Source organism: Agrilus planipennis, unplaced genomic scaffold (genome assembly GCF_000699045.2).
Source record: "Agrilus planipennis isolate EAB-ADULT unplaced genomic scaffold, Apla_2.0 scaffold51, whole genome shotgun sequence".
NCBI classification, from domain to species: domain Eukaryota; kingdom Metazoa; phylum Arthropoda; class Insecta; order Coleoptera; family Buprestidae; genus Agrilus; species Agrilus planipennis.
Window position 1 is genome coordinate 719,920 of NW_020438915.1, and position 24,065 is coordinate 743,984.

Genomic DNA, 24,065 nt, shown 5'->3' on the forward strand with positions numbered 1-24,065 from the left:
CTAAATATTAAAGCGATATTTACAATTTATCCCACTAGTCCGTTGCTTCGTAAGCGAAAATAATAAAAATTACAATTTGGAACCGAATTTGTAAAAATAAAATCCCAGCAGAAATAAATTTACTAGGTATTTTAGTTGATATTACAAATTAAATTGTAATAATTAAGAAACTTGAAATAATTTTTAAATAAACATGTCAAAATTGAGATTATTACAAGTTACCTAATAAATTCTACTATTTCGACGACAAATTAAGTCGTTGTCAATCAAAAATTGTAATTTTTGCGTTTTCATAAAAATTTAGTTTTCTGCGTGTTCAGGGCTCATTTGGTCGGAGCCTAAAAAATAGCTGCCGAAGCTGCAGCTTCCATATAATCTACACTAGTGGCGAGTTAAAAACCCAACATCTTTTGAAAAATACTAGTCGGTATAGGAAAATTCGTAAAAATACCTTCATCCATCTTTTCATACAAATAAATAATCCATTAAGTCCAATATATGCAATTTAAAGCTTCTGAAGTGATATTTTGAAAAAGTATATTACAAAAGTTCATAAAATTGGGTATTTTCCCAATATAAAAACAAAAAAATGTCGACAAATAAATGTGTAATGTTTGGTGTATGTTTTAGATGTTATTGTTGGAAGATGCATGCTTACGTATTAATGATGTGATTGAGATTTTTATTGTCCTTGTAATCAAATTTCATCAATACATTCTGTGAAATATGTATAGGTTTCCCTTATTTTATGGGTAATTAAGTTACAAAACAAAAGGTTGTAACAGTTGCGTTATTGCTTTTTATTTTACTTATTGTTTTCATTTTCACCTTGGTGCGTATACAAGTGTAATTGCGCAATTGTTATTTCATCTCTTTTTAAACGACCATGATCCCAATGTGAAATTAATTTTCATTATTTTTTTATGTTGTTTTTACACCTTTTTTCGTTAGGTTTTATATTTAGCAAGAAGACCGTTTGTTTTTATATCCTTTCCCGTACTTTCTCATTTCAAACTTTTTCTATCCATGATATTTTTATCATCCTCGTGCAACACCTTATCTCAAGCTCTTCTAACCCTCTGTTCACGTGTTGCATCTGTCGTGCTCTAAATCTGAACGTACACTTTTAACAATCTTTTTCGAATTTTTAAATTAACCACCATAAATCAGCCTTTGTTTCGTGTCTCTTGATGCCACGCAAGTTTTATGTGACTTTCTAGATCAAAAATCAGCGACTTTTTTTTTTCATCTCCAATTTTTCCTTACTTATATTAAGATTTTTGTTGTTTTTTTTTTACTTATTTTCATACCTTTAGCTGATGTGTCGGTACCACTTCTATTTTATAATAATAGGCGTTCTTATTAACTAAACATTTTGTTCGAGGCTATTTCTAAAGTTCGACCAAGGACTTGCTTATTATCCTGCAACGTTTCTGAGCGTTTCACCGTACACGAGTTTCCGCAGTTCGCGTTCTATTGTAAGCGTCGCATATTAAAAGTGCTCACGATTTTTATACCTACTACTTTTCAGAAATATCTGCACTAGGAAAAACTTAGAAAACACAGACAAAGAAGGAAAGTAGAACAGAAAGACCAGCGGCAAACAAGCAAATTTGTAATAGTTTAAAAAGCGGCGGTTGTCGTCGCGACGTGGTGCAATCGTATCGACTGGTACTGGTACCCACCTATCACCGGGAGAAGCTGGTGCAGTAATTCGCATGGCGTGCGGCACATTATCGCCAACAACCCCCGACAAAACGAAATCCTTATCATTCCGTGTAGTCTAATTAGACCTACACATACACGTAGGTCGTTATAGCGTAAAGTAGCGCATTTTTATTTGATTTTATTTTGTACAAGCGCGTTAGTGAAAAGTCGATTTTTTCCTTTTCTTGAAGAACGAATGATACTGTAGTTGTTATTCGTGTGAATAAATTAGTGTCGAAAAAAAATAGTGTTTCGTAACGATGCAGCACCCGGGTTCGTGGTACTTGCCGTGGGGTGTGCCTCTGCAGAAGGTTGTGGCGATGCCGCTACACCCTGCGGCTGCAGCCGCAGCGGGCACGCTGCATCATTTGCAGAGACCGCAGACGGCTGTCCATGTACAGCCCATGTTGACCAGCATCGGTTCACCGCTCACCACGATCACCAGCTTCATCGGTCAACCGGCGGCCATTATCAGGCAACCACATGCTAGAAAGGTTGGTGCACTTTTTTTTAACTATACTTCATTTACTTTCTGTAGCGATGTGCCCCTTCCAATGTCTTGGATGCGCGCTGGCAAAATCGTAGGTAGGGAGAAAAAAACTCATTATACTCTCGACTCTTGTTCATTAAACATACTTTTTCATACAGTACCTGCCAAAGGTTTTGCTCAATCATGAATAGTAGTGCGAGTCGAAAATAAACGTTAAAGCCTTTAATATGTCTTGAAATATAAATAAACATCTCTTTGATATTATCAGTAGTAAATGGTACCAATAACAGCACATTTAAGCAACGCAATTGTAGTGGATAAAATGATCAATTTTTCCGTGCAGTACTGTACGGATTATACGGTCCTCACCGGTTAAGAGTTTGACCGAGAGTTGTCTCCTTCCTTTTCTGGCCTAGTGCTGTTCTTTTCTACTTTGCGCCGGTCAAACTGAAGGTCACATCGCTACAGATACTAAACGAAGTATACATTTCAGTGATTTTTGCCTTTAAGAGCATCTGCAAAGAATCGTTTGATGAGGTAATACACCGATCACCGCTAAGATTTTAACTCACCATTCAGAAGGGCATCTTGCTTCAAGTTATACTGTGGTAGTATAAGAAATATCATTCTTCTATGCCTTTACCTAGTCTATTTTGTTTATATATCCTGATCATTTTTTTTGTATTTTTGAGCCCTTCCTGTAACTCCATTTTTGACTCTTAATTTTTCTACTTTCTACTAGTCTTATAACTGTTGTTCTTATTGTATTATCTTATTTTTCTCACCCTTTTTTCCATTCCCTCGATTTCATAAGCTCTTCTTATGATCTATATATTTCCGTTTGTAACTCACAATTCGTTCTTTTTAATTATTTTCCACCTATAAACAAATTATAAACAAATTGTGATACTAAGAATCTAATTACCTTGCATACCTACTACGTGTAATTGAATTATTTGACGGCTTTGGTGCTATACGGTTCGGGTGACGCACTTGCTGTACGTGTCGTAGTTTGGTTGAAGTTTCTAAGCTGTAGTTGTAGAAGCAATTCATCGTTGACCAGAGGCAGGACAACGAGATGGGAATCTGTGGTCCACTGAAACATCCTCAGCTTTGGCGCTCGCAATTCGTTACAGTTACAGTGCAAACTTGTAATTAATCCATTAGTTTAGTAATGGCGGACGGCTCGGCTAATTTCATAATTTCCGCCTGTTTCTAGTTCATTTTCAAACTGCACATTTCAGGGTAAAGTTACCCGCCTGCAACACACCGCATTAAATCTTCTAGACGAGATTATACGAATGAAAAATCATTCAATGTAAACTTGTTCTTCGACATGGGCACTGAAATTATTACAGAAATGAATAGTGACTGAAGGATTTGTAAAGGATTTCGCTACCAGTCCTGATTCGGGTCTAAAAATTTGAATCAGGACAACATGAATAGTGATTCGATATTTAGGAAGTCAAATAAGTCAGGATGGAAGGAGTAATAAGGATATAAAACAGAGGATAGCGCAGGGTCGAGTCGCCTTCAATAAAAAGAAATCACTTCTGTGCTAACGGTTAATTTAGAAATTCGAAAAGGATTGTTCAAGGTGTATGTTTGGAGCGTCGCATTGTACGGGTGCGAAACATGGACAGTGGGCGCGGCGGCAAAGAAAAGGTTAGAAGCGTTCGAAATGTGGTGTTGTAGGCGAAGGATGGATAGAGAAGGTTAGAAATGAAGAGTTGTTAAAAAGAATAGGATATCGGAAGAATCTATAGAAGCCAATAAGAAATAGGCGAGATTGATAGGACACCTTCTCAGGCATGAAGGTCTAGTCAAAGACATATTACAGGCAGAAACAGGAGTTAAGAAGAGTAGAAGTAGATCAAGATTAGATTACTGTTCGCAAATAGTTAAGGATGTGGGATGTTCTAGTGTTAGGGAAATGTGAAGATTAGCTCAGGATAGGAAAGAGTGGAGGTCCAACCACTCTTAGGACTGACGAAGATGAAGATACTTGCATATTACTATAACTAATGATATGCATCATATCACACTTTCAGGATTCAATATTTTCCTTCATTTTAAGATAAATTGAGAAGTTAATGACTACGATTTGTTTTTTAGATCGAATGGTAGTAATTATTCGTTTCATTTGTAAATGTTCGTTTCTCTTATGAAACCACGACAATGACAGTAGTATCGCAGTAGTATTTATAATTCGAATTCTGCTCAGCAATCTTCGGAAATGGCTTTCCTGATTAATAATATCTCCCGTGCGCAGGTAGGCGGGAGTTTTTAGCTGATGAGTATATATTTTGACGGGAAGTAAATGTGGCAGAAACGGAATTATTTATTGACTGAGTCATTATCTTCGCGAAGGGTGTCAGAGATTAAACGTTCTGAAGTTTGTAGTTGCGTATTTCAATTAATACAAAATTTACTTAGTGATGAGAAGTGGGATGGGGTGTAGTAATATAACTTTAAATTGAATGAAAAATTTACAATATTAAGGACGACGTTATAAGAATTGGATAATGTAATACCTAGGATAAAAAAAGTTGCGAAATTTTATTATCTGTATCTACTTTTCGATTATTGACCTAATTCTATTAAAAAAACGTATTTCAAATATTGTATCGTATCTTTTAATATCATTAAAGTCAGGACAACTGTATGGGATAGATATATGTGGACAAAATATTAGTATGCTTAGATTTGTAGATGATATAGCAGTATAAACATGGAGGAGTGAAAGATAGCCTTAAATGAGATGGTATTAACAAAACAGTATCGTATGAAGATAAATAAAAGTGAAACAAAAATAGTGGTATGCGAGGCAATAAAAAGAAAAAGGATATAAGTAAACATAGCAAATGAAAAATTAAAACAAGTAAAACAAGTTTTCGGTAAAGACAGTACAACTGTAGGGATAGATGTGCAAGGGCAAAAGATTAATATCCTTAATTTGCAGATGATATAGCAGTATTAGCATCTAGCAAGAAGGAAAGAGATAGTTTTAAATAAAATGGAAGCGGTACTGACAGATCAGTAAGTACTGTATAAAAATAAATAAAAGTAAAACTAAAATACTGATATGCAAGGGAAGAAAAAGTAGGGAAAGAGCGAATATAAAGATAGGAGACGAAAAATTAGAAAATGTGGCTGATTTTAGATACCTAGGAAGTCAGATAAGTGAGGATGGAAGGAGTAGTAGAGATATAAAGCAGAGGAAAGCGCAAGGTCGTGTCGCCTTTAATAAAAAGAAGTCACTTCTATGCTCGCGAACGGTTAATTTAGAAATTCGAAAAAGGTTGTTAAAGGTGTATGTTTGGAGCACGGCATTGTACGGGTGCGAAACATGGACAGTGGGAGCGGCGGAAAAGAAAAGGTTAGAACCGTTCGATATTGTGGATAGAAAAGGTTAGAAATGAAGAGGTATTTGAAAGAATAGGAGAACAGAGGACTCTATGGAAGTCAATAAAAAATAGGCGAGATAGGTTGGTTGGACACGTTCTTAGGCATGAAGGTCTAATCAAAGACATATTAGAAACACAAACAGAGTTAGGAGAAGTAGAGATAGACCTAGGTTAGATTCCCGTTCACAAATAGTTAAGGATGTGGGTTGTTCTAGTTTTAGAAAATGCGATGATTTACTCAGGATATGAAAGACTGTGTGTTCAACCAGTATTAGGACTGATGATCTTATGATGATGATGATTTTTAATTACGTCCAATTAGAAACTTGAATTTCAATTGAAAGGAATGTAACTAAAATTAATCGTTTATATTTTATGTTAACTTGCACATAAAAGTGGATTAAAGCTTGAACAGTTTGTGGCTCTTCACGTTCCGCTAACGTCTAGTATAATAAAAATATCGCTGATGTTTCATTTTAAAGACAAATTTTTTGGCTCATTCTTATTACCCGTCAGCTTCCATTAACGTCGGCCCCATCTACACCAAGTCATCCCGTTTAACAAAGGCCTCTTGACAGAAAAAGTCCTTTGGCACGGACTTTCTTCAGCAAAATGCACGATTTTTACTTCCCAAAAGGCAGCAAACTTTTCTTTATGCGACCGTAAAGGTTAAATGTGATGCAACTTAACGATACTATTTCTACTTGATCCTTTCTGCAAATTTGCTTTACGTCCTTTTTATTGTCCTTTGAATTATCCTGTCAGCGTCCGACTCTGTAACCTGATTTCTGTTGCAAACATTCGACATTATCCGCATTAAATGTTGGAAAGGCTTATAGTTCATTAAAAAGTGATAATTAAGAGGAACATAAACTCGCTTCACTAACGTTATCAGGAACAAATTTAATTCAACAGGAGATATTTAATGCAAAACTGTGTATAATAAAGTTTCCACTTCATAAAGTTTTGTTTTTCCATCGATGTGAAAATGGCCACATCCGCAGAGTAAGTACGCACGAACTAAACTCCGAAGTACGTCACGGGATATATTAACATTAAATTCATCGTAAAAAAGAAACTATAAAAAAGTTACAATTCTCAACAACAGAGTGAAAGCTGATAACAATTTTATTTAAATGAGTGTGACAATTACGTAGTTATTTGATGCGAAATATTTCAATGTTAAATTACTCTTTTTTATTGAGGGTTCTTCCTGTCCCCCAATAATTTTTTATATCTATATGACATAATTTGTCAGCCGGTCTGAGGGTTATTAATAAGGTGTGAAGCCCTCCAATATTAAATTATTATTTTTCAAGGGAAGTTGTTCTTGTCCCACAATAATTTTCTGTATCCTAACTCTACGTGTTATTTAATGTAGGATTATACCTGTTTTGTCAGCGCGTTTGGGGGTTACTTTTAGGGTGCGAAACCCTCCTATATCAAATTATTGTTTATCAGGGGAAGTTGTTCTTGTTCCACAATAATTCTCTGTATCCTAACTGTACAAGTCATTTAATGTAGGATTATGCCTGTGAGATAATTTGTCAGCGGGTCCGAGGGTTATTTTATAGGCTGCGAAACCCTGCAATATTAAATTATTGTATTCCAAGGAAAATTGTTCTAGTCCCACAATAATTTTTTGTATTCTAATTCTACGAGCGATTTATTGTAGGATTATATCTGTGAGGTAATTTGTCTGCATATTTGAGGGTTATTAATGGGGTATGAACCCTTTCAATATTAAATTTTTATTTTTCATGGAAAGTTTTTCTTGTCTTACAATGATTTTGTGTATCTTAAGTCTAGTTTAGTTGAAGACCAGAATTTTTTCAGTATTTTATTGTTGATGTATAGATATTTTGGATTTTCAAAATTTACGTCCATTTAGTTATCAAATACATTTGAAGTTTTATTCAAACCTACTCTAGTATAAATTTCTATTCGTGATTTCAATTTTTTTAAGGGATGAAAATGTGTGGTTATTGAGTTCATGTTTCATACGTTGAAGATTTAGTGGAGCCACATTCAAATCCAGTGATGCCATTTGCAGTTGATGTGTTTGTATATACATCCGACAGATGTATCCGGCCAAATAAATTTATCTAGGGCTGTTGCTAATAATTTTTTTTCCAAAGTTTTTCGGCCATCAACCGTTTTCGAGTGCGATTGTTTCTTTTTGACGTGAAGTGTGCCCGATGGTTGCAATTGCACGTTGATTCAGGGCATTTTAGAGTCGAACAAGAGCCTGCATGCAACTTTTCCATTTGTGTTTGGCATAGAAAAAAAGGCCACTCCACATACATAACGTAGCTGTTACACGACCGAAAACAAAAAGGCAGGAAAAAAACGCACCAGGTAAAGTACTGAATTAGTAGTCTCGCGGATGGCGACGTAAAACTAATTAGTTGCGCACTTCTGTTCTTATATTCTCTCTCTCACTCTGAAACTCTCTTTTCTGGGCTCGAGTACTTCCGGATTCCCGGCGCAACTGAAAGGAAGGAATGTTTTAAATGTCCCTTCAACTTGATTTATATGATCGCAGTGTTTCTTCTTAAAAGAATTTCGAAGATGGATTCAATTTGAAATAATTTGCTTGAAAGCGGAAACGGGATGAATTAACTTGACACTCAATACCAAAAATTCCCAAAAAGTTTGACCGATTTTAATCCACTCGATAAATGACCCCGCTAGTCATTACGGAAAATGGCCCTCTGTCAAACTCTTTTTTATTATGATAGTTCTCGATGTGTCGATCAAAAGTATCAATAGGCGCTGAGTAGTAAAAACTCATCTTTGTGAGGTAAGATTCCTTAAAGTACCATTACTCCAAGCTACAATTATACTTATTGTACTTATTGAATGCATACATTCAAACATACATATGTGTGTTGTATATTATTGATGTGTCAAGGTTTTGGACCAGGGATGGTAATGCACCTAAACGCCACGGTGTACTTATTTGGAAAGAAAGTTGTACCAACGTTTTTTTTCCAATTCTCGAAGCACTTTCGTGATCTTTATCCCCTTAATCATAGCGTAGCGTCGTCATTTCATGGGTCTCTTCAGTTTCGGAAACAAGAAAAGTCACAGGGGTCATATCTGGTAAATACGGTGGCTGCGGCATTATTAGTGTGTTGTTTTTGGCCAAAAATTCGCGTACAAGCAACGATGTGTAAGCAAGGGCGGTATCATGATGCAAAAGCCAATTTTCGTTCTTCCACAAATCCGGGCGTTTCTGACGGATTGCTTCGCGCAATTGCGCATAACTTACAGGTAATATTCCTTATTGCCCGTTCTACCATGTGGCAAGAACTCATGATGTACCACGCCCCTGAAATCGAAGAAAATTGTAAGCAAAACCTTCACATTCGACCTAACTGGCTGGTTTTATTGAGATGACTTTACTTTCCACTTCATACCCATAAACTCATGATTCGTCACCAGTTATGATCCTGTGGAGCTTGGGTCTTCGCGGTGAGAGTCTAACAGCTTGTTGACGTGCTCGGGCGTCCAATAACGAGAGAATCAACATTTGTTGAAACTGAACGAAAACCTTTTCTATAATTCGCATGGGTAAACGAGTTTACTTCCGCTAATTTTGTTAGAGTCTCGACGTCTTTACTAACTCCTTGTTAGTTATACCTGTCGTTTGTATTTTATTTGAACAAGACGGGGATGAAATAATGATTATAATCTTGTATATGTCGGTCACGCATCGTTGGATGTTACTTTCATTGCCGTATAGACATTGGAAGGACGACGGAGTGGAAAAATTTAATATTCTTATTATCCCACGCGATCACATTTACATTTTTATGTCCTTCGCTTTCGACCCTTTCTTTCCTTCCTTGATTCTGTTCAAGTATTACGTCGTAAAGTATTCAAGTGTACCGTAATCCACTTCAATAGTACCTACATAGAACGACTAGCACTCCATATTTTGGTAAGGGATTTGATGTTTTTTTTGCAGCTCCAATCCGATGATATACTACATTTTGTTTTGGGAAATAAGTAATTGGTACCTAGTAAGTTTTAAGTATTAAGAATTTGCTTTTGTTTGAGCGTATTTCGTAAGTTATATCTCAGCTTTTACCTGTCACACAGTAGTGTCCCATTTAACTTCAGTTTACTAGCAAGATTTGTATTTTAAATACGGAATTCCGTTAAAGGATTGAAATAGGCTATCGAGATCATGGTCAGATCAATAAAAATTATAAAGTAACTGCGAACAAAGCTTTACAATTTGATAACAATCTTTAGGATGAAAATCCTTGTCGCATTAGTTTATATTATTTTTATGTACACACCTACCAAACAAGTTACGAAAAATGGTAGTACAACGAGCAATAAAGAAAGTTTATTCACGCTGCCCTTAATTGGTGCATTGAGTGGTAGCTTCGTAAATTGTGCAATAAGTTAACAAAGTTTGTTACCGTTGTTGTTACGATGGCTTGCATTGTGAACTTTTGAGACTTTTGGTACTCTGGTGTTCGTTTAGACTAGTAAATAACATTAATTTAGTCATTCATTGCATTGAGTACGACTTCTCGTGTCCCAGGGCGCTTCTATACGTGGCAGCGCTCTAGTACTGCTTGCCAACATCCTCAAGCTTACTTTTACGACATGACTGACAGGGCAGCCAGCAAGTTTCCCAAGATTAAGTATCCTATTGCTATTTAGTTTTGCCAGATAGTTACGGATAACGCTCTTCTTAGTCGTTATTGTTACAAAACAACGGAGAGGCCTTCAAATTAACTTGGATGTTAGAAATAAATATTAGCAAGCATGATTACACCGACAAGTATGTTATCAATTTTAGTCTAATTGCTATAACTTATATCGGGGGTGGATTGTGTACATTTACTTGTTGCGGAATTTAATTATTAAAATGCTGCTTTCCAAAATTTCTCTTCTAGCAAAAAGTTTATTCTGTTCGTTCCATAGTATAGTCAATTTTGTTTTGTAATTTTTGATTCGACAAATGGTATTTATAATGCTTTTGTTTTAACGATTAATCATTAAAGAAATTATGGTTGACGAATCAAGAAGTTAATGCTAAGAAAACTCAATTGCTAACGGTAATCACGTGATCGTGACCAGGAGCAAGTTATATTTCCGTGGATGACCAATTTTGGTTAATAACCATTGTCATTTAGCCTAAGGTGAAGATAATAGATACAGATCGATAGTTTGGAATCGGATTAGTTGTCGTAGTAACAGAGGAATTGTAAATTATTCTCGAATAGGGTCATTATATGAAAACACATTTCCATCTATAAAGAAGGACTGTTGGACCACAGATCTCATCGAGTTTGTTATCAATTTCATGTTTTTTCGTTGTTAGATATGAAACCCGAAAAACCAAAAACAAGTAGAATTTACATAATTCCCAATAAAAACTGTTGTTAAATTTTTAGTGACCTTTAAAAGTAAGTTTCATTTACTATTGTTTTCACTGCAGTTTTTATGATAAATTTTCACTTTGTGCAACGGTAACCAACAAGAATGAAACGATTGAAGATCGTTATCATGTTAGTTTACTAATACTAGTTTTAACTTGAACCGTGAGATTATCCATTGTAAAGAAGGCCGTTCAGAATGTAGATAAATAAAATGGCCTTGTATAAGTACGTTATGGATCGTAATTCAGTTTCATTATACTGTGCAGACAAACCGCCGCCGCATCGCCATCATTCCCGACGCGTCGTGACGGTGTGGTTCATTATTTTCACTGATGTTTTAATTTACCGATGCAGTTTATGTGCAGCTTTTTTGTTGTTTATTGTGTGTTTAGTTCTCAGCGTGATTTTATCGTACAAACTAAACGTGACGTTTGAAATTTTAATCAATTACTTTACTTTTGAGATTGTGTGAGGTTAAAATTTAACAGATGTAATTTACAATTAGTATATAAGATGCAGACATTTTGAGAAACAACTCGAATTCCGCATGCATGACGAAATGTGCAGGATTCAGCTATAAAAACTTCAGTTAGCATTAACTCACAAAAACAAATATGGCTTAAACTTTTAAAACTATTGATAAGAATTTGGAATTTTCAGGATTTTCAGTCAGTGATCCTAAAGAGCTTTCCAAACTTCCGCTGCATGCGCTAAAAGATTAAATTTATTTTCCACTTACTTTTTGTACACTTTCATTGAATTTCTTTGTCGTATAGACATTTTTATCACTTTGACATCAACGTAGGTATCACAAAATCCTGATTGACCATTTATATAACCAGATTTTGATTGGGTGTATTGAATTACACATGAATCGGCCCTTGTGATTAATAAAGAACATCCTTGTAGATCTTGAATTATTTTTACAATTTATTTCTATTTTCTGTTAGAACTAAAACTGGAAAAGAAAATTTTGTTTTAACTGCGAGCATTGCGTGAGTTACTAAAATAAAGGCTGATTGTGAAAGGAAAACGGCAGATAGGAATCCATTTATGGTGTTAGATTTCTGCTTAAAACGCGTCCTTTGCAGATTGGAATCAGTAATTTCCGGTTGCCATGTGACAACCATTGTGATAACGGGATGATTTAGTTCTGATTTTTACCAAAACTATTCATTTTCGTAATTTATGTGTATATTATTCTATCATTACTCCTTCGAGTAAAAAAGACCAAAACCTGTAACCTATAGGATCACAAGATAATATCTTTATTTTGTTTCTTAGAAGTGAGGCTCGCGTGGTCAATATTCACGTACCTACAAAAAAATAAAGACAAAAATTCCCAAATGTTCTACAAAATGTATGGAAACCTAAACCACGCTTGTCAGTTAGAGGTTGTTTAGACAATCCACCATACATTATGTCGCCGGTGTTCATGCTTATAGCAAGTGGAATGCCCGCCTCATTAGATTACCGATACACCCTATATATATACCTCAACACTTCTTGAAGAACTTTGATGTGATATCTGAAAAATCGAACTTTTACTGAAGATTAATCGTGACATTTAGATGATGTGTTATCATTCTTCTTCCAGGTTTAGGATATTCACTTCTCTTTTGTACATGTGATATGAATTGGAGAGTGTTTGTGAAATCTGAAATGGCTTACATTTTTTTGGCATGTGATGTACACGTTTGTCTGACATTTTCGGTTTTATTCTGTCGAAACGAACGAGTTTGTCGGTCTCGCAGAAAAAAAGAACAGCCAAAAAGGATATCATTTGAAGGGGATTGTGGTGTGTATATTATACGCATGTGTGTGGTGGTAGATGGTGGATGCTCGTGTTGACGTATAAATCTGACACAATGCTAGTGGTATACCAGAACGGGTGACGTATTTGTGTAATTTGGAGCATTGCTAAATGTAAATTACGACCAATAAATAATGGCGTTTATCAGAAGATGCCGCGGCACCGTTCCTAAATCCAAATTGAAAATTATGTTTCCCATTCAGCCAATGCAAGCAACCAAATATAATAGAATTGTTCGAATACCTGCCTAAGATTTCCGTGGGTACTAACAGAGAGTAGAAGTTTTAATTAGTCTCATTAATTATCTTATTGTTTCTCTTTTATGAATCTTAAATTGGTTTCTGGCATTAATACGATTGCCGATGCTTTCAGCAGTTTTTCTGATCTGAGAGATCCGTTTGACTGTAGTATAGGTATTTGCTTTAGGAATCGTTTGGATTCCTTCACATTGCTTCGATTTGATTGAATATTGATTGTGTAAAAGGCTTTTGTGTTACGTAGTGGATGAATGGGAATGTTTGACTTGAGGGCTTTTTATTTTCCTGCCTTTCTATTGTCCGACAATCGACTATTCGTGGCAAATTGCACGTGCTTTTTTCTTGTCTAAGGACCTGGAAGGCGTTTATGTCGCTTTAGAACAGGTATCAAAAATGACAAAAGTTGTAACGAATTTTATGGAACCTCTGAGTAGGTACATTGTTAAAGACAGTTTTGCAGAGGAATTTTGTTTTCTATCGGATAATATTAATGAAGACGCCTTATTAAGAATACTTTTTATCGATGGTATCTATTTTTTGTTTAATTCTGGGTTTAGTACTCTTTTGCAAATGGGTATTGTTTTTCATTATTTGAGTTGATTTTTACATGCAAGTTGAACCAGTTGAAACTGAAAGGGTGAGTACCGATGTCGACCGTGCATAACAATAACTTTTTAAAGATGGGGGTCCTTCGTGAGTAGATTTCAGAAAGTTATATCGTCATAGGCGATTACTGTATCGATTTCTATCACAAATATACCTACACTCTCTTGTTCAAATTCTTTTGGCATTTACTTATGTCAATATTTTCCGTAAGTCGTCCTGAACTTTTTTTCCGAATCGTTTTATTATTCAGCTTTCAAAGTTTGAAGTTAATAACATGTCCCATCTTCCCATATTTTTCTTTTCTTATTTACGCAAAGCATAAATATATGTCGACGCATTTGTTTAACCTTTTCGACGGTTTCCTTTCAAATGCTGTGTGGCTCAATATCAAATAACATGAATGGGATATAAGAGCTCGTTTATGTTCCATTCAAAGGACCCTTCTTAAATGACCTATGCGAAGTCGATTACATGCACATCTCTATATATATTCTGAAGTGATATTCAGGGATCTTAACATAATAACGTAAATGGAGCATTAAATCGTTTTGCCATCTCCATCGTTCACTGAAGAATTTAGCTGACCTCACTCGAATTCAGAACGAGTGGAGGTGCATGTCCAACCAGTCTTAGGACTGACGACCACTGTTGCCAACCTACTACAGGAAAAAATCCCACGCACAGGTCCAAAAAATCCCATATTTTCTCTAAAAATCCCTCCACGCGCAGGTCCAAAAAGTCCCATATTTTCTCTAAAAATCCCTCCAACTTATTACTATTATTATTTTTTAATTCGTTAATTTAATCGTTTATTCGAAGAAAAAATATACAATATTTTTGTAAACATGGACAACTTTTCGTGTCGATAGTATAATACCAATAAATTTTATTGTATGTAGTTATCTCGTTTCCCAAAATGCAGACAAAACCAGTCCTTGGGGGTTTAGATGTTTAGATGTTCGGATTTTGGAACAATACACCAATTCAAACATTTATTTTTATTAGTTTTAACATCTGTTTCTGATCTGTTGACTGGTCACTTTCAAGATGTTTGCTGAAGACCATACAATGATACGAAAACAATATACAATTCAAAAAAGTTTAAGACAATTTATCGTAGGGACTTGAGCAGGTACCTGCAGACTGCACCAGTAGGCTTGAACGTACGTCGCCGTCGTATATCAACCGTTTCATCGTACAACATTATACGATTATAGCTGACAAAATTTTACGTTTACAATTAGAAAAATGAGCGCCTTCATAATATAATATCAGGTCAACAAAATCAAAAAAAACCAACCAGAAAATGGCAAATTACAAAAAATCCCGCAAACATAAGGAAAAATCCCTTTATCCCTCGAAAACGTCAAAAATCCCTCGAATCGGGATAAATCCCTCGAATTGGCAACACTGGACGACCTTATGATGATGACTCAAATTCAGGTGGTCATCTTCTCATGGTGGAATGATTATCTTTGAACTTCCCTTAATGCTAGGGGCGTTTTCGTTAGTTTGCGAGATGTCAATGTCCAAGCGATATCGCAATTCTGTATAGGGAAATTGGGAAATTGTATATGTACAATTGTATATTTGCTAAACTTTTCAATCGTTCCCAAAATTTGGGCACGTTTTTTGCTAGGTACTTTAATCATACGGAAGTTACATCATTATTTCAGTTCAAGATTGTCTATATGTTCAACTATGTGGTCAGCTGCAATTGTCCCGTAACCAAACAGACTTTTGTAGTTAATAAAACAAAAAAAAAAACAGTTATTTAGGAGTAAATATTGTATGCATACTTGCATATTTGTGTGCTTGCATACTATTATGCAGTTGCTATTGGATTCTTGAGTTAAAGTTGGGGTTTCGGTGCGCTGCATACTCCGTAATGGTGAAGTACCTAAAACTTTGCTTTGTTATGCAAAAGGCGCACCGTAAATGGTAGTGGATGTGCATTGCATACGTATGTAGAGGCATACACCACAAGCATGAATGTACGTTTATCGGGATTGTTTCCTATACGTTACTCATAAACTTGGCAAGTTTCGAGTGGAACTGCTCGAGCAAGAAAACCTAAATGTACGATTGTTAACCAGATTGTTGAACTTGTAGGTAATTTGCAACAGTTTTGTTTGCAGTTGGTAAAACTCATAAACGAAACTATTCGAGCAACTATGTGCATATGTTTGTTTATTAACAACTACTGTGTATCTATAAACAAATGATTTTTTACTTGTTGCAAATGAAGGTTGTTTTTGGAGTACTACTTCTTATGAGATGTCTGAGATGTGACCGTCATTTGTTTAAGTTGATCCCATTTTTTCAAACATATGAATTGCAGGATTACCTACTACAGAAGCAGCAAATATTAACCAATTACTTGATAGGTATTACCAGGGGCGGCCTTAACCACTGCGAGGCTCCGGGCGGGTAGATCTTTTCGAGCTTGTGGAATTAGTTTTAATGATGGTACTTGACATGAAATACAGTTACAAATAAATAAATTTATAATTCCAAAATTATTTATTTGAAATTAACAAGAACTAATAGACACAAAGATTATTATTTAAAAGAATCAGGGATTCAGAAATTTAAATAAATATTAATACTATTAGTACCATTAGTACTTAAAATTTTCTAATTGGAAAATTACGCGAGAACACGAAGTCCCTGCAAGAGCGATGCTCCGGGCGGTTGCGCAGCTCGCCGCCCCCAAAGGCCGCCCCTGGGTATTACTATATGTATATGTACTACAGTGCCACATGATAGAAGAATATTATCCTCAGTATCTGCAATTAGAGATTATTTGGTTATGCAATGTTTTGCTGTTTGGCATCTATCAGCCGTTACCTACTGTGATAACCACAAGACATGGTAATGTATCTAATGGAATCTAATTTGCTAAATGTCAGCAACGAGGTCATCGTTTACAGATACGAGAGTGCATCTTCCTCGAAGTGACCTTCTTTTTTCGAAGTCACTAAGTAATTGGGCAAATATAATTATATTACCCATGTTTGATTACTTAACAGTAATCTTGCCAATTGCATAATTGTGCAAAATCACATCGTCGAATACACATAACATCATTTGTACCTGTCAGTTGTACCTTGTGTTTTATTTATTGCATTGTGTTTATATGCAAAACGTGTTTATTTCAAACCGCAGTCGGGGCAAATTAAGAAGGCGAAGTCGTCAATAATTTCTAGGACTAAAAGGAAGATTTTGCTGTGGTTTATTACTTAATGTTTTGAAAACAGTTAAACGTGATATTCTTTTTTAATTATTTTACAGTTTGTTTATATTTATGCAGCCAAATAAGTTTTTAATCTTCCAATCTCTCATTTTCCCCTTCTCGACTTTCCAAATTGTTCCTCTCAATTTTCATCTAACAAAAAAATTCCTGACGTCAAATTGCGTCTTAACTGATGGCGGAAGGAAGGACTTCTTCGAGATTGCCCGTGAAGTAATGTATTTCGCATTAATTAGGGTAATTAATTCAGATTAACATGAAGGGTCCGCTCGGAGCGATTTTAACGCTTCGGTTGTGATATTTTCGTCTACAAATAAGACTGTATAATATTGTATATACCTATACATTTACATATCGTACTTTTGATGTTTTGGATCGTTGTGCGCAAAAGCACAAGAAGTTTCTTCGTAGTTGTTAATATAACTTTGAGCGATAATCGGTGTGGAGTAAACTTTCTGAAGTAAAAAGTGAAGAGTTCATTAACAAGTTCCCAAGAAATAGACTTTTTGTCGTTGCTGTTGGTTAATAAGTCAATTAAAACAAGCACAACTTTAACTAACAATTATGTTCAACCTATGCGTTCTCAATTGGTTTCCACTGCTTATTTTTTTAACTATTTGCTGTTTAATTATCACTTCTACTATTAATTAGTTATCACTAGGTATATGAACACTTTGTCACTTCTTCGCTCCGTCTTCTTCACTTCGTATCGCCTCGAACTCGTAGTACTACTGACTCCACTCGATCTCGCGACAACTGTTTATAGAGGCTGGCCGTGTTCTAGAATGATCCAGTATATGCCTTCTAGAAACCTGAGCTGTGCAGATCGTTTTTCCCACATTAGAGCCATGAATTTAAATAATGATCGTAGACCTAAACTTTCCTTTCGCATTTCTTTAGGCCTTTTCGGCTCTAAATTATTCACTCCTCCGTTATACTTTATACGGCACATTAAGTGGGCACAAGTAGTCGAGAAAAATGCTTTCCGATTGAATGTAATTCTATTTCTGTAAATATTTAGTTTCGGTTTCCCTACTTTGTGATAATTTGTCTTTTAATGTTTTTGTGAAGTGATTCTATAACTGTTTTAATTAACTTTCGATCAATTGAAAATTCGAAATAATAGTAAATTAACCATTGTTTGATTCGACAGCTTTGTTAATTGACGAACAGTTCAGGTTCATTAGGCTATTAAGCAGTGCGCAATTAATTAGAATTCCCTGGCGCCTATTGCTAACTAAACTAATACATATGCAGTTTCGCAATAAATAAAATCAATTCTAGTTATCAAAAAGTCCACACATGTTGTTTTGTATTAATTTGGGGTATGATACAATGCTTAATTACACCACGGAAAAAATTAGTATTTATTTTGTTTTATGTAAAACATATTGTACTGTAATACTTGCTTATAAACCGCGTTTGTTATTTTATTACTTGGTTTAAAAGATAAGTTCATTTTTTGGACTCCCTATTCTACGTCAGGTAAAAATTTTAATTAATATACATGTCTACCATTATAACATATTGAAAAATCTCACCCCGTTTCTTTGAAACCAACCCCAGCAGCTAAAAACTAAAAGCTTCTTCTTCAGGAAGGGGGAATGGACTGTTATCATACCATATGTATAACTCTCATGAGGTTATAGGATTCGCTTGTGCTCATCATTCGAGAACGTTCTCGAATCTTCTAGAAAATTCTAAGATCTTGTCGAACCCTGTAGATGTAGAACATTTAGGAAAAATCTATGACATTTTGTAACGTTCTGAACAAATGTCGCATTTCAATTAACACCTTTACTGGCTCTCTACATGGAGTTTTTCGAGGCGATAGTCTTTTAACCCCCATATCTTTGAAACTAACCCCTGCATCTGAAAACCGAAACTTTCTTCATTGAAGGGGGATGAAAGGCTATCATACCATATAACCCTCACGTGGCTATTCATTAATTGTTTGTGCATAATTTCTTAAATGTGCCTCGTAGATTCCAATGTAAACATAAACTATAATATCAAGGTTAATTGGCAAATGTGGAGTAAAGCGTCAGAAGACGTAATTTGTATTAATTGAGCAACTGTAATTATTAACTGTTGTATAACATACAACATGCAAGTACGTTTATAACATGCGAGTTTGTGCACCTAATACGTATTATTATTCTTTTTTTATTATTTTCATTTTCCAAGTATTTACGCATAATATGTACATATGTATTAGTTGTGCTAATAATTTACAATTCAATTACCTTCAGTGATTTTAAAAACTTGTTAATTAGGTTGAACATGATGTGTAAAGCAAAAAGCAAATATTTATGTATTAAATAATAATACCCGGTAATCATTTGTAATTGTGGCTGTCAAGGAAACTCCAATAGGTGCATCTAGATATAGAGGGTAGAAAATAATTAACTGTTTTTTAAAACTTGTAATCGTCTAAAATATCGCTCATAATTAATTTTTAAATTTCTTAACCCGAAAAAAGAATAATTAACCTATACAAAGTTAATTTTGATTTCACACTAAGTACCCAATACATCTGTTATTTTTTTGTAATTTAATGAGTTTTTCATGTACTTACGTACTCAAAATGTATTTTTATTATCAGTAGTAGGTATTCCATGAAAAACTGTACGAGATTCATTGATTTGAGAAATGCATGTTGTAGTGTGTCAAGGTGATTACACACTCGTATGCCTATGCATACATATGTGTAAATAACTGATGGTCAAATTTTATGCAACCCAATGTCATATTGTAGCGTAATATGTTAAAATGCAAGGCAAAAGTCTGGTCTTAATCGGACCTTGAATTAGTGACCGAATTAAAATCAAATAGGTGCTTTTAGGGTAAGAAAAATAGGGTGAAGTAGGTAAGCAAAGTTTCATTGCAGTTTGTGTGCAGCTTTTTCTATACAGGATGGTCATTCTGGAGATTTTTTAGTAGGTGTATATATTTTACCTTTTGCCTTTAATAAAAAGAAGTCTCTTCTATGCTCGCGAACGCTTAATTTAGAAATTCGAAAAAGATTGTTAAAGGTGTATGTATGGAGCACGGCGCTGTACGGGTGCGAAACATGGACGGTGGAAGCGGCGGAAAAGAAAAGGTTAGAAGCGTTTGAAATGTGGTGTTACAGGCGAATGGTGAGGATATCGTGGATAGAGAAGGTTAGAAAGAATAGAAGAACAGAGGACTCTATGGAAGTCAATAAGAAATAGGCGAGATAGGTTAGTAGGACACCTTCTTAGGTATGAAGGTCTAGTCAGAGACATATTAGAGGCAGAAACAGGAGTTAGGAGGGGTAGAAGTAGACCTAGATTAGATTACTGTTCGCAAATAGTTAGGGATGTGTTTTTAGTTTTAGGGAAATGCGAAGTTTAGCTCAGGATAGGACGACCTTATGATGATGATGATGATATATGTTTTACCAAATCTATAGCCAAGTATAAGAAATTTATTTAGTTTTGATGGTCTTCACACCAAAAAATACATATGTTTAATGGATGTATGATTACATTTAGACTTTAACGCATTGAGGAGATGTACAGCTTCGTTTCAGAAGATGTAAACAATTCCTGAAAGAATTGTAGATCTTTATTGTTGCTAAAAAATAGAATTCACGTGTATGATATTTCATGTCATTTATCTAATGAAGGTCTTCCAGTAATTAAGACCATTACAGTACGGATCGAATCTATTATTTCTTTCAAATATATGGCAACATCTCGTTTAAAGTTTAATGCATTCTGTGAGAAATGAAGCTGTCATAAAACAAGAAAATCTTTTGTACGACGTGTTCCAGTGACCTAAAAAAAATTGGAACTCATTTAATTTTGATATTAACAACGATTACCACATTTTATATGTATGTACATTCATATACATAAGAAAGTGAAAGTGTTGTCGCTTAGCGGCCAAGGACAATAACATTATCGTAAGGTAAAGAACGACCTTAAAAATTCGTTGACGACACGACATACTTGCCGCTAAAACTATAATCACCTTTCAGATATGTAGAATTAATTATATTACTACGGCTGAATTGACCAATTTTGGTTAGTATGAATTATTACAGGTATATTTATACTTAATAGTACCTATACGCGTTTAGAAATATATTGTTATTCAATCGAATCAGAAGTCGTTTAATAAAAAATACTGGTATTTGGAATTCGTATTGTGGCCAGGTTATAAATGTTTCAACTACATTTATTGAAAGAGATAAATGAAAATAAAGTAGTTTTAAATTTTAAATGAAACGGAATAAATAATTTATTGAGTATCTATATGTCCAAAAATTGTGGTACCAAGTCTTCATTTGATTTATTTGTTATGTATGTATATAGATAAATACAAAAGTCGTTCATATACAACAAGAATTTCTAAATATTTACAAAATTTCTTCAGGAATTAATTTGACAAAAAGTCTAGTTTAAGAATCTTAGAATCCTGAAAAACATTTTTTATGACAAGCTCCTTCTTGCCATTTATACTCATTGTCAGGAAAATGCTAATCACTGCTTATAACGTCGTCCTCTCCATTTCTGTAAAGTCCTGTTGAAATTGGTTTAGATTAGTCCGTACCTACAGACAGACGGACAGGCTGAGTAAATTTCTTTTAAAGGTCGTTTGTGTTACAATAACATACAAATAACTACATGAGCTTAAAAAAGGGTACTTATTTCGTGATATTGTTAAATACAGATGTAACTCAAAATACACGTTCGTTAAAGGACTTTATATTTATGTACTCATTCTTCGGATCATTTAGTTTCAAATTTGTGCAGAGCTATGTCTTTATTCCTGCACGTTTTATTTTTATTTGTTTACTTCCAAGAGCATTCGCTTTACGCTCTTCCTTTCCGTCACCTCCTCATGCTGTCTTGAGTATCTCGCGAACTTTCATTACAGAAAATAAGGAAGGATATTCAACCGTCTTCGTTATGTGCTGGAAATATTTCCGATGTTTGTGAGATCCTTGGATTCTAGAGTTATTATATGAAAGGTAGCGCGTACATAAATATAAAAGGGTTTCCACAAATATGAAACCCTTTTTTGTGTTCATTTTCTTCTTCCGCCTGAGGTATAATTTGTTCACAGCTATCGAGCTTCAGTCGGTTAAGTCACCGTAAAAATTTTCTATCATAAGGCCGTTAGTCCTAAGACTGGTTGGACACGCATCTCTACTCTTTCCTATCCTCAGCTAATCTTCGCATTTCTCTAAAACTAGAACATCCCACATCCTTAACTATTTGCAAATAGTAACCTAATCTAACACATCAAAATATTCACAATTTTCAGTTAAAAATTCCGATTAGATTGGACGACATTCCCTTTAATTAGACATTTTAGTAGTCAATTAATTGCAGAAAGTCAGTGAGGTTATAGCTTTTTCATTTTTTTTTGTCAAAATATACATTAAGCACTGGCCATGTTGTAGGACATTGTTTATGTATTTTTGATAGCACGATAGTTGATCATAAATTTTCTACATTTTATCGCCTGTGCAAATACTTGATCTGTATATTTGTGGATGGCATTCTTTTACGAAAGACAGTCGATGTGTTTTAGTTGGCATCACTCGCAAACCGACACAGAAATGGTTTTTCTAAGTTTCCGCCAATTATACAGATCTTTGTGACAGTTGCCAAGTCTTTCTTTACGGCATGCGATCAATTTTGTTATTTTTGGAATGGAAAAATTAACGTTTTTAGATATGGATTACATTATTGTTAACACATAATGCCAGTCGGTGTCCAATAATATTTTTATTTCGTTAAAATTGTCTTACTTATTTTCATTTAACTGTTGCAAAAATAATGAAGTGTAACTCTAAAGATTCAAATTTTCGATTATGCAAGTAAAGTTTATATTAGTAATTTATTTAATACAGGAGCACACTGTGTACAGTAATATATTTTTTTTAAAATAAAACCTTATGGTAGAGTAGGTAAGGATAGAGGAAAATTTCATATGAATTTCTTTTTTCAAAAACAGTTGAATAAATTGTATTCTATTAGTGGTCAATTTTTATTTGTTGTTAACAAATTTTACGAAATAGCATATTAGAGCACAACAATAGCACAATTCTTTTTTATAAGTTTTTTTTTTTTTTCAAAAAAGTTATCGGACATCAGTTGTTGCGTCTGACGCGGAGTCTTGGGTGGAGCAAAGAACCGCCGGTATCGATCGCCTGTGGCATTCGGTCATAACAATAGGTAGTTTGTATTTATGAAGGTGACAGTGGATGCTGGGCGAGAAGGTGGTGCTTCTGCCGGGCATAATATGTTCTGTTCGATTGCTGGCAAACGTTGAGAGATTTCTGAAGTTTCCAACAAAGCAAAGTAAGCCCGTGAGCATAAGTCCCGTGACGGCTAGCGCTTCGCGGAGTTTCTTCCGTGAAAAAGTTTCTCGGTAGCGAACTTCATGCCGTGCCTTTTCCGTGCAAAACTGGATAATAAGATCAACAAAATAACGAACGGGGGCGATGTAATAAAAAGGAGCTCTAGTGAATCGTCGAAACTTTCGTATTAAGCTGGTGCACGTTTTTTAATACGTTCATTATCTGCAATCCTTTCGCAAACTTCCTTAATCTTATTCGTTTTACTTTGCTTACTAGGTTTCATCTTCATGTATGGGTTTTTTCACTATTGCAATTGTACTACGTTTTCCCATAATGAATTTCCTCAGTCACAAAAAGGTTTTTGGAAGAAGCAAATCCAAATTAACGAATTTCTATGGTCTACTGTTATTGTAAACCTTCAAACAGTACAGTAATTATTGTTCTTTACAGTTGAGGAGGAGTTAGAGATAGCCTTAAATAAAAAGGAAACCGTATTGACAATGCAGTACTGTATGAGAATAAATAAAAGTAAAACAAAGGTATGCAAGGGAAGAAAAAGTAGGGAAAGAGTGAATATAAAGATAGGAGACGAAAAATTAGAAGAAGTGGCTGATTTTAGGTATCTAGGAAGTCAGATACGTCAGGACGGAAGGAGTAGTAGAGATATAAAGCAGAGGATAGTATAATTTAGAAATTCAAAAAAGTTTGTTAAAGGTGTATGTTTGGAGTGCGGCGCTGTACGGGTGCGAAACATGGACAGTGGGCGCGGCGGAAAAGAAAAGGTTAG

The 24,065-nt window shown here is 34.8% G+C and overlaps 1 protein-coding gene across 1 annotated transcript in view; it reads left to right on the forward strand.

The window, feature by feature from the left end:
• Positions 1 to 1,404: 1,404 nt before the first annotated feature.
• The window catches only part of LOC108732990 (uncharacterized protein C18B11.02c), a 119,119-nt gene continuing 96,458 nt past the window's right edge, over positions 1,405 to 24,065 (forward strand). Inside the window, exons 1-2 of the mRNA XM_025973599.1 lie at positions 1,405 to 1,478; positions 1,532 to 2,207. Coding sequence (XP_025829384.1) covers positions 1,968 to 2,207 — 240 coding nt within the window. The 5' untranslated portion in view covers positions 1,405 to 1,478; positions 1,532 to 1,967. The remainder of the gene's footprint in view (positions 1,479 to 1,531; positions 2,208 to 24,065) is intronic.